General features: G+C 49.6%; 1 protein-coding gene across 1 annotated transcript; it reads right to left on the reverse strand.

The window, feature by feature from the left end:
• Positions 1 to 528: 528 nt before the first annotated feature.
• LOC124478805 (cytoplasmic polyadenylation element-binding protein 2-like) lies at positions 529 to 11,387 on the reverse strand. Its single transcript, XM_047037261.1, has 10 exons — positions 9,909 to 11,387; positions 8,374 to 8,640; positions 6,830 to 6,920; positions 6,580 to 6,603; positions 6,085 to 6,246; positions 5,863 to 5,952; positions 5,523 to 5,641; positions 5,055 to 5,169; positions 4,421 to 4,602; positions 529 to 4,061 (listed from the first exon to the last, which is right to left on the reverse strand). The coding sequence occupies exons 1-10, from the start codon at positions 10,878 to 10,880 to the stop codon at positions 3,834 to 3,836; spliced, it is 2,250 nt and encodes a 749-aa protein (XP_046893217.1). The 5' UTR covers positions 10,881 to 11,387; the 3' UTR covers positions 529 to 3,833.
• Positions 11,388 to 11,620: the final 233 nt, after the last annotated feature.

An 11,620-nucleotide genomic window follows, 5' to 3' on the forward strand; every position in this document is an offset into this window, starting at 1 on the left:
AGTTGAAAGACAAACCGGCACTCGACCCCCCACCTTTCACTATCACTGTCACACCTGCCCTTCTGTCAAAACACACAAATATTTAATACCTTCCTGATTGCAAACATCTTTGGGGGGGACAATTATGTGACATTTTCTCAAGAACAATTCCTGAGGGGGACACCAAAATTACTGCTGTAACACATAGCACATAAACAAAGTGGCATTGTGCCCCTAATCAGCAAAGCGCTTTCATTGCGTATTACTAAAATTATTGAAATTGAATATTTATGTTTACAGTGATTTATTGGGGGGGGACAAATCATATTTTTCCCAGGATGGGGGGGTCGTGTCCCCCCCATCCTGGTGGTGGATACCTCACCTGGTCTGGGGGGTAGGGTTGGGTGGGGAGGGGGGAGAAGGGGGGGTGGGGCTAGAGGTGTTGGGTTGAGGGGGTAGTGTTTGTAGGACTGTAGGCTGGTGGGTGTTCAATAAACCAGTGCACTGGGGAATGGGTCTGACGCGACATTCACAGAGGCACATCTTCCATCACGTGTTCCAACAGAACGGTCTTTATTCAGGAAATCAAAGCAAAAAGATTGTTATCAATCATCCCATTTAAATACGAAACAAAAATAAAAATCGACATTATATTCATTTTGCATATCAAAGAACCAGTCAGTAATTACAATCCATAAACACCCCATAAACCACTTTTTTGTGAATCTATACACAGACTCTGATTTAGAAATGTGTTACTTTAACAATAATATTACAAAGATTTTGAGTTAAAAATGATTAAACATAAAATAATATCTTAGCCATCAGCGATCTTTAAATTATATATATTCTTTTTTTCACATAAAAATACTGAATATCAAATTATATCAATGATACTTAATATGAAAACTTATTAAAAGAACTCCTATTTAGTGAAATAAAAAACGAAATAAAACAGAATAAAATAAAATAGAAATATGCATGAAAAGTCGGTCCATTTGTTAGCAAAACACTAAAATAACTACAATCATTTACATCAGTACAAAGATATTTTGGATTTAAAAATAGTTGCAATGAAAAAAAAGGGTTTTCTTTTCTGACAGTAAAAAATGACACTGGATCAGAAATTTGCAAAATATGCAATGAAAAAAATAATTCTGCATTAAAAAGGTTTACACTGTAATTCATACTTTTTATACAAACATTAGAAACAGTATTGCACGTCACAACACAGATTCGAGGTAATCCAGCCTTGCAAAATGTGTTATATTCAAGTTTCAGAGTGTCTTTGAGTGGAGCCAACCAAAGGCTTTCATACAGAGAATCTCAAGTGTCTTCCATGAATATTACAACCTACGATGTTTTCTTCCTTCAAACGAAATGTGTACTTATATATTATATCATATTATAACAACACGGTTATTGGTATCTTTGAACAGAACCCCGCCAAGTTAATCAAATACAAGGGGACACACAACAGAACAACAACCCAATCAAAATAGAAAAATACAATCAAAATCAAATAGTTATCTGACTACAAAAATAATGAAATAAATATGATTCATACAAAAAACAAAGACGCACATACAAAGTAACAGTGTTCGACACAGAAAATAGGACACCATCCTCACCAACACAACAGGAAGTGCAGAGTTGAAGGACAATGGAGAGCTTGGAGTAACGCCTTCTGCTGGGGGGGAGGGGGAAGAGGGGGGGGGGGGGGGGGTTAAGGAGGGGGGTCAGGGTAGGCGGGGGTCAGAGACGTCAGCACTCAGCATTCATCAACAACTTTGTCACTCCCTTCCCAAAACACATAATATATTAGAAAATAGCACATCACTGCTTCATTGGCGGAACATAGAACACCATAGAACCACAACATCTCTCGGTTCTACTTCTTAAACTTATATAAAGTATATAAATCATGTGGGTAGATTTTTAAATAGGTAGGTAGCAGTCAAATTAACGCTAATGTCCTTAATAAACAGAGAGACTCTGCAGAATTAAGAGGACCTACAGTGGACGGTAGAGAAAGGGGGATAGGAAAACGAGTGCATTATCCTTCATAAATACTGGTGACAGAGAGGGAAGGGAGGGAGAGAGAGAGAGATAGAGAGAGAGAGAGGGAAAGAGAGAGAGAGAGGGAGACGGACAAGAGATTGGGAGGGGGTGACAGTGACTGTCACAAATAAATTAAACCATCAAGTACGTGAATAAATAAAGATCTGCTTAGTGGCGATTAAGATCTCGTTTCCTACGTGGAGAGTAACAGTAGACAGTTGGAGAGCTGACACCAGCTGACACCCACCCAGAACACAGCAGGAGAGACCCACATCACAGACCAGGACACACACGCACACATGCTGGTCTCTCTCTCTGGTATCTGGTCTCTCTCTGGTCCCTCAAGGGTGTGGCTGCTTGGGATATCTGCTATAGTCTGACAGGCTACAGTACAGTGCGGTAACCTTGGTAATTATTAAAGGGGGGAAGGGATTAAGGGCAAAACTGTTTCGATGTTGTCTTTCTGTGCTACATATAGATTGAATTCATCTAACACTTGAATCCACACTGACAACGCCACAGACGGCACTGAACAACACAGACACAGACACTAAGCCGAACACCCTGATTCTCACCAGGGTCCCAAAATGGCGGCTTTCACGAATGTACACACCAACCAGTATCGGGTTTTGTATCATGTAAACGGATCAAACCACATGGAAACATCAACGCATGCAAGATATATTTTTTTCAACCCTTTTTTTTTTTTTTACGTATTTGAGTTACACGCTATCTGTCGATGAACTGTTTAAATATCGTACAACCTTGGCTTCAGGAAATATTGACCATGCTATTCTGCCTGGGCTTCATATTTATTGGTAGGACGTGAGTGGTGTATATGCTCCCATCTCTGCTGTGTGTTGGAAACTATTCCTCATGCAGGTGTGATGACACAAACATGCACCTTGATTTTCCTATTCAACTCTGCCAGGCTACAAGTGTGAGGCCTATGCCCTCTGACTGCACGTGTGGTCAACTATAACACTTCCATTCATTTAGTAACATAGCAGCAAAGCTTCTAATATAGCTTGTGATAAAACTTGTTTCAATAGAGCTTAGTACAAACCAGATTTGTATTTTGAGGTATGATTTTACGGGTCAACGTGAGCACAGATATAGCTGACTCGCTGAAATAAACCATTAGCTAATAGATCATTAGGAATTATAGATATAATTAATTACAGCAGATGTCAACTTAAGCTGTTGTTAACCTGTTCTGAAATCAGGAGACAGTGAAAACAACAATAGCAAGTTCGAGTTTTAGCGAAATGTATCACTTTTATGCTTCCTAATGTTTAGCTACCTTTGGTAAGGACCTGGGGTGAGATTGTAGAATCAAAGATTTCCCAGAAAGCGCTACACTTTCTAGAAAGCAGCTAGCAGCAGCAAGACTCACAGACAGACAGAGACAGGCTGCCCCCCCATGCAACAACATTCTCATATCTACCTTAAATATATAAAAATAATTTGAAAAACTACAAAAACGCAATCTATTATTATTATTATTTTTTAAATGTCCTCTCTTACAAAACATGAAAGTACCACAAAAGTGTTGTTGGAGCCTGAGATGGGAACGGGATTTTGGTGAAAAACTGAGGCTTGTACTGTTTGGCTGCTAAAAAAGATACAGACTGTATATATATCGACATACTGTATAGTATTTATGTCTTTTATACTGATAGCTTAGGGGGAGGACAGGCACAGTGACACACCTGTCTGTCTGCGCATCACTTCCTGCCTGTCTGTCCTTACTTCCTGGATGCCACCCCCCCACGCCCCGCCCCCACGCCACCTCAGTTCCAGCGGAAGTGGATCTGTCGGGGGCGGTCTGCGCCCTCCTTGACCAGTGGCTTGTGGAACTCGCGGCCGGCGCGCGAGTGGATGTTGGCCCAGCAGAAATCACAGTAGTACTGCAGACAGGTGACGTTGGCGCAGAAGAACGGGGCGAACTTGCCCCCGCAGCGGGCGCCCTGGCACTCGTCACACAGCTGGTCGTCAAGGACGTAGGGCTTCACCTCCACCTGGGGGGGGGGGAGGAGGGAGGGGGGGAGGAGGGCGTGGAGGAGAGGGAGAGGAGGGAAAGGGAGGAGAGAGGATTGGGGGTGGAGAAGGAGGAGGAGGAAGGAGAAACACAGGTAGGAGACAGAGAAAATACATATTCAAAAATAACAATGACTTTTCATCACCATGACAATCAAACACTGACAGAACCGTGCTCATTAAGATGCCACATAAACAAACACTTCAGCGAGCAACACTGTCCACCACTCCGTCTGGCTCTCTCTTAACTAGAGAGAGTGTGTATGTCTGCTGATTGGAGAGATTGTCTTTGTCTCTCTGCTGATTGGAAAGATGAAGAGGGTGGGGGGGGGGAGCTTACCCGCTTGTCAATGTCTCCGTGTTGCAGCTGGACAAATCGGGCGCTGATGGCAGCGATGTAGCTCTGCTGATTGGAGAAGGCCACACGCCCCGCCCCCTTGGGATACTTGAGCTCTGGGTCGGTGTCAATGCCGGCGTAACACACACCTCCGTACAGACGATCCATAATCATGGCCAACTCCACTGGAGAGGGAGAGGAGGGAGGGGGATGGGAGAGGGAGGAAGAGCGAGAGAGGGAGGGAGAGAGAGAAAGGAGGAAAGAGGACACCAAAGAGTTAATGAAACAGAAGCATGTTAATAAGGGGGGAGGGTGACAAATAAGGAGGGGGGAGAGAGGAAGTAGGGGGTGTGAGAGAGAGTGGGGGAGGAGGGGGGAGAGAGGAAGTAGGGGGTGTGAGAGAGAGTGGGGGAGGAGGGGGGAGAGAGGAAGTAGGGGGTGTGAGAGAGAAGAGGAGAGGCGAGGTGAGATGGCGTGGGGTAGGGATAGCGAGGCTGTCTGACTAACAGATCTACAGCACACGCAGCCAGCTTTGCGTCCAAACACAGCAGCTCTTCATCTGAACCCTCAGCTCCACCAGGCTGACCCGACACCTGTGGACAGGTACTGGAGCTGGGGGTTGAAGGAGGGGCCTCACCTGCTCGGAGGGGCCGGGGCACCCCCCCCACGAAGATGGTCTTGCGGGGGTCGAGAGGCTGGGAGCCGTCCATCACAAAGTCACTGTCGCCCAGGTTCCAGGGCCGGATCTGGACCTGGTGGTGGGGGGGGGGGGGGAGATCGATATGCACATTACCCAGAATGCCTTGCCATCTCTGACAGACTCCGCTGTCTCAGCTCTGAAACAGCTGCAAGACTCACACACTTAAGAGAGACAGGTAGAGAGAGAGAGACAGGGAGAGAGAGAGACAGGGAGAGAGAGACGGAGAGAGAGACAGGGAGAGAGAGATGAAGGGAGAGAAAGAGACAAGGAGAGAGAGAGAGACAGGGAGAGAGAGACAGGGAGGGAGTGAGACATGGAGAGACACAAAGAAAGGGGGAGAGAGACCGACGCAGAGAGACACAGAGAAAGGTAGAGAAAGAGAGAGAGGTAGAGAGCAGTACTAACAGGTTTATCCTTGATAGTGGGGCTGGAGACACAGAGGTACAGCTTGCCGTCCTCCTCAATACAAGCCTCGATCAGCGCCTGGACAGAGCTCTCCTCCTGGAACAGCAGGAAGGCGTAGCCTAGGCAACAAACACAACACACACTCAGTGATCTGTACAGCGTACAAAATGGAGACCGGGTAAAATGATAGGTCTAGATACACGAGCTGGAAACCACTGATAGCACATTACAATCATGATCAATGGATGTACATGTGAGTGAGTGTGTGTGTGTGTGTGAGCTGTCAACAGGTGTGTGTGTGTGTGTGTGTGTGTGTGGGGGGGGGGGGGTTCAGCTGTACCTTTAGGGGGAAAGTAGGACTTGCTCTCAGCCTTGTGAGGCCAGTCCACCACCAGGTGACCGAAACGGCGGAAGCTGGTCGTGATCTCATCTGAGGAGAGACGCAGGATAACTGATGAAGGAGGGAGAGAGAGGAGAGCAGGAGGAAAGGAGAAACAAGAGAGGAGGAGGAGAGGGAGGTGAAGGGAGAGAGGAGGAGGCAGAGGAGGAGAAGACTGCTCACCTTCGTCTATGTCGGGGGGCAGCCCCCCCACAAACACCTTGCGGGAGAAGCGTTCTAGGTGCTCTCCGTTCTGGTGGGGGTAGCAAGGAGGCCCCAGCCCCCCCTGGTTACCATGGCCGTCGTCAAGGAGACTGTCCTCAATGGGAAAGAGGGAGGAGCGACCTGGAGAGGACAGGGTGAGACCAAAGGAGAGACCAAACCAGACAGAGGAGAGAGGGCAGGTGAGTCCAGTATTAAGGAACACAACTAAAAGGGTTCAGTGCTGTAGGAGAGCAGTCTAGGATGCAGGTCAGGCTACTGATGTTGGTATACAAACAAAGCTCTAGAGGTTTAAGAGCACGATGAACTGTTTTGTAAACACACACACGCACACACACAACATCAGCTGTAGACACACACACACACACACAACATCAGCTGTAAACACACACACACACAACATCAGCTGTAGACACACACACACAGACACGCATACAGACGTAACAGGAAGTTTACCTCTGCGTCTTCCATAGCCCCTGGCTGCATGTGAAAAAGAACAGGAGTTAGTAGGGGTTCTAGCAGAACACACATCTCTCTAGAGGCTGGAGGCTAATTAGAGGCTAAAGGCTATCTTAGAGGCCCCTCCCTTTGCCCTCCCCCTCTACCCCCCTAATAACTGTGTGTTTAGTCAAAGCAAAAGTCCAGTATCTTCCGGTTTTCAACCAATGGCCCCGAACCCTTGACGAAGCAGGACGAAGATTGTCACCTTTCATTGGATCCTGCTCGGCCCGCATGATGTCAATCAGAGAGCTCTCCAGGGAGTGCATGTTCAGACTGTCGTACATTCTGGGACGATCCTGAGAGAGTGAGAGAGAGAGAGAGAGAGGTAGAGGGAAAGGGAGAGGGGCAGAAAGAGAGAGAGATCCAGGTTTGAACTGTGTCACTATGTCCCCTGGTCTATGTATCCTGACAGTAGTTCTGTGTGTCACAGCTGAGGCCTGGCTCGGGAGGGGGGGGGGGGGGGGGTGCACGAGAGAGTGGGCACACGCACGGATTAAAATTCTTTCCGTATTTATTCACTTAAGAAGGGTGGATGTATGAGGCCATGCTGGAGAGCTACTCTTACTATGGAAAGAGAGAGAGAGAGATCCAGGAATGTATAATGGCCGGAGAATTCTCAACTGGCCCGTCAGCAGAGCCACATGAGGACATGACCACATACACACACACACACACACAGCAGGGCCTGCAGTCAGATACTCCACTGTGTGTATGCAAGTAGGTGCATGTGTATTCTAAAGTGTGTTCATGTTCCTCTCTCTGTGTGTGTGTGTTACTCAGAGCACCAGAGGCTCCAGCATGGCACTAAAGGTCCAGTTCCAGGCTGTGGTTGTGTAACAACAGATCACTCCAACATGGCCAGGGTCCACACATGCACTCTCACACTCACACACACACACTCTGCTTATAGCTGGCTTTACAGGGAGGTGGAGGAGGGGGCCAGAATTAAGCCCAGCTTGGAACACAAACATGGAAGTTTAATATGCTGTATTGCGGAGGACAGGGTGAGTGGACATCCTGTTCAGAGTGAAAGTTGAAACGGCCACGCTCCACCCCACTAGCCCTGCCTCCCTTGTGCCGGCGTGAGTGATCGGTTCCAGAACAGTGCTTCAATAAGACTTTCCTGTTCTAGGATGTTGTCTTTGTGGAGTTATCTGTTTTCGAATGCTCCCCCGATGGGAGTGATTTGTTCTGGAAACGTTGTCTCCGAGACAGCGATCTGTTCCAGAACGCTCTCTCTGGACGACGGCAGCGTGCCGGTTCGCTGGCATGGTTACGAGGGCGTTCTGTCTCTCGTTCGTCATCCCCGCTCCACTGTCTGGTGACGTCCCAACCAGAGGGAGGGGAGAGGGAGGGGGGGGTAGAAATGTACAGTGATGTACAGAGGGGAATTCGAACCTGATCACATTTTGGTTTGCTACCCATTGCTCTAACCACAGGTCTAGGTTTTACAGAGCAGGGTAAATGGCAGTCCCTTCAGTTTCATTGAGATGTAAATCAGACTAGTCATCAAATTTACGTTCATTCTGAGCTGTTTCTATAGAAACCATCATTGACCGTTTTCTCTGCACCCCGCTCTCTGTTTCGCAATATGCTCTTCAACACCCCTCCCCTCCACCTCCCATCTCAGTCTCGCCCGCAAACACACACTCAAGACAAACACACGACCCCACGACCAAACCCACACACACGTGATATTGTCACATACACAACCCCCTCTCCCCACCCCCACACACAGAGCCTCCCTACCTGGTGGGGCAGCAGCGAGTTGCTGTTGCTGTCCGTGGCGTACATGGCCTCCTCCACCCAGGACTTGGGCCCCATGCCTGGGGAGCGGGGGTACTTGGGTGGGGCGATCACCGTGCTGGAGAACGGCTTCTTCATGGGAGACACCTGGCTGACGGAGCCGGGCATGCCCAGGCCGCCCCCGCGACGCTGGTCCCGCCCCCAGGACACCCCCCCGGAGGACCAGCCACTGCCCTGGTGGAGACCCCAGGGAGCCTGCTTCGCCACGGGCTGGAGAGGGAGGAGGGAGGGGTGTGATGGAGGGGGGGGGGGGGGGGAGAGAGAGGAAGAGAAGGCAGGGACAGGGGAGAGGAAGAGAGGAAGGAGAGAGCAGGTGAGAGGGATGAGGGGGAAGGGTAGGAGAGAGGAGAGAGGGGGTCAGAGGAGGCGAAGGGAGAGAATGTTTCTCTATGAGTGTGCGGTAGCTTGTCGGCCTGTCCTCCCTGAGCATGCGCCCCCAGCAGCAGGCCTGGTAAGAAGATTAGAGCTTTCAACTCTAATACTGACTATCCCGTTCTCTCTAACACCACACATGCACATTACACACTCTCTCCCTTTCTTTCTTTCTCTCTCTTTTTCTTTCTCTCCTCACTCTGTCTATGCTTCTCTCTCTCTCTCTCTCTCTCTCTCTCGTTGTCTCTCTCCCTTCTCCCCTCACCATACCACTCCCATAACGGTCACCCACAGAAACAGTCAGGAAAAGAATGTCTCATATTGAATCATCCACTGAGGTTTCACTCTAACAGGCTCCAACGTTGTGTCCCCTCTGTTAGGTATGACACACACACACACACATGCACACACAAACACACACACCCAACACCACCACACCCCCAACATCACACACCAAACACGTATGTCCTACAGAGCTAAAACAGGTTTGCAGACACCCCCCTACAGGGAATTTCCCCCCCCCAGCCCCCCAGCACTTATCAGCCCCCTTAGTGGGTCACATGACATCAGGATGGATCAGCGGTCACGTGCCCACTCACAGTGTGAGGATGTGTGACAACAGGTGATCGTTTTCAGCGACCCCCCCCCGACCTCTCCGCCCATGATACTGCCCCCCAACCACCACCACACCCACACAGACATACACACTACACGCACATGGACACATTTTCACACACACACACAAACACACACTCAGTGGGCCCAGCCGCCTGTTGCCAGCGTGAGACCAGAGGCAGTGTGAGACCAGCGGCAGTGTGGAGAGCAGACGGCCTCCAGCCCCGTCACGCTCCTCTGAGAGAGGCCCTGTCTGACTGGGGTTAGCCTACAATGGAGCAATAGCAAGACATGTGTCTTGGTGAAACAGACACATGTAGTAACACATTAATTAACATGCTATAGGCCCTAGTGCAGGGAGGCAGGGCCTGTTAAATCTCTACCTTACACAAAATTGAACATTTTCATTCATGTACAACCATCCACTGATGGTGATGGATGGTTAGTCTTAATGACAGTTATATTCTCCCTCGGCCGGCAGGGCAGCTTACCTGGTGGTGGTGGTTGTAGTTGTTCCTCTGCTGCAGGTAGGCGCCCTGGTGCTGGCTGCGGGGGCTGACGGGGGAGCGGCGGCTCTGTGGCGGCTGGGGGAGGTTGATCTGAGGCGAGAAGGGACTGTTGAAGCCCTGCACGTTCATCCCCGCGCACGGATTCCCGGACACTGGCGAGAAACTCTGGAAGAAGGCTGGGTTCATTGAGGCGGGAATGGCCGGGTAGAACCCGTTGTCAGATTCGGAGTTGGGCATGTGTTTAATCGCGTTGGTGTGGATGGGATTGGCTGAATTAGGACCAGAAGGCGGTGGGGAGTTTGTCTGAACTGACCATGGGGTCCCGAATCCCAGGAGGGGGGGCGAGGCCGAGCCCGCATTCTGCATCTCTTGGGTTTGGAGATTCGGAAAACCGGCTCCGAGACCTCCGGACAACATATTGCCAGTGTTGCTGCCATGGCCGTTATTGATGTGGTGGGTGATGGCGGAGTCCATCTGGAGATGATCCTTGATTGGATTTGCGCTAGCGGGCGACAGCGGCACGGCGGTCTCCTCGCCGGCTTCAGCCTCCTCCTCTGAATCGCCGTTGATTCGATCAGAACCGGCGTGTGCGCAGCGGTCAGCGACGCGGAGACCGGGGAAGGACTGCTTCTGCGGCAGGTGACTGGTTTGTCCTCGGGGTGGGGGCGAGGCTGTGCTGCCAAACTCAGTGTGCTGAATTAACTGCTGATGTGTTTTCCGGTCGTGCTGAAGGTCACAGATAAACTGCGTCGTACAGAAAATGTCTTCACCGAAGTCGGACAGGTCCTGGATTTGGTTCAGGAGGTTGTATTCCAACGCGAAGGAACCCAGTTGCTTTCCTGCTTGGCTGTCGTTAACTTGTTTTCCGGTTTTGTTGATATTTTGGTTGTCGCAGTTGTTCTCAGGCAACGGGTGTCGTTGTGCTGTTGTCACCCTCACAAGCTCATTGTGCATGGTTTGCTAAAGCGCGGCGGCTGAGACCCGAGCGGGCGAGAAGGCGACGCTACTGCCAGAAACCAAGGGCGAGCAGGGGCTCCGGTGGCCTCGAGAAACCGGAGAAGTGAAGGATCTGAATGCGCGTTCACCAGGGAAGGAGCTATGTACGTTCGCTGCCTGTAATAAGCCGCACCCGTAATCACCCATTTATTGATGTGAAAATACGGGTTAAAATCGTATCCAAGGACTGCCGTTGTAGGTTCGCAGTCTCAAGTGAGGGAACAATACGGGAGACGAATCTCAGCCCAATTAATAGCTAGAGAGGAGGGGTTTAGCTAGCGATGAAACAGCCACATTTTCGTTTTCGTTTTACGCAATGAACACAATCATTGAATGGCAGGTTAAATTCGGCTTTATTATACGCAATCCTACCCTGACCGAGCGCGCTACCCCCTCCTCTCGATACCGGCTCCGTTGCTGCGGCAGCGGATTAAAGATCCCCGAATGAGGTGTACGTCACGACCGCGTCGTGTTCTATGGCTCGCTCCGCCCCCGGTTTGAACGCCGAGCTCTTCAATCCCGAGCTGCAAAGAAGACCGCAATGTCCACGTCACTATTTTCATTATTCATAAGGTGCAGTGTGCCTTCATCAAAATAACTCCCCATAATATACATTTCCTACACACTGTTTAAAAAACAACAAATGCACTGTAATGTGTTGCATCTAGTGACCATATGATTCCATTCATTTCTCGTGC

This window comes from Hypomesus transpacificus, chromosome 16 (assembly GCF_021917145.1).
Source record: "Hypomesus transpacificus isolate Combined female chromosome 16, fHypTra1, whole genome shotgun sequence".
In the NCBI taxonomy this organism is placed as follows: Eukaryota; Metazoa; Chordata; class Actinopteri; order Osmeriformes; family Osmeridae; genus Hypomesus; species Hypomesus transpacificus.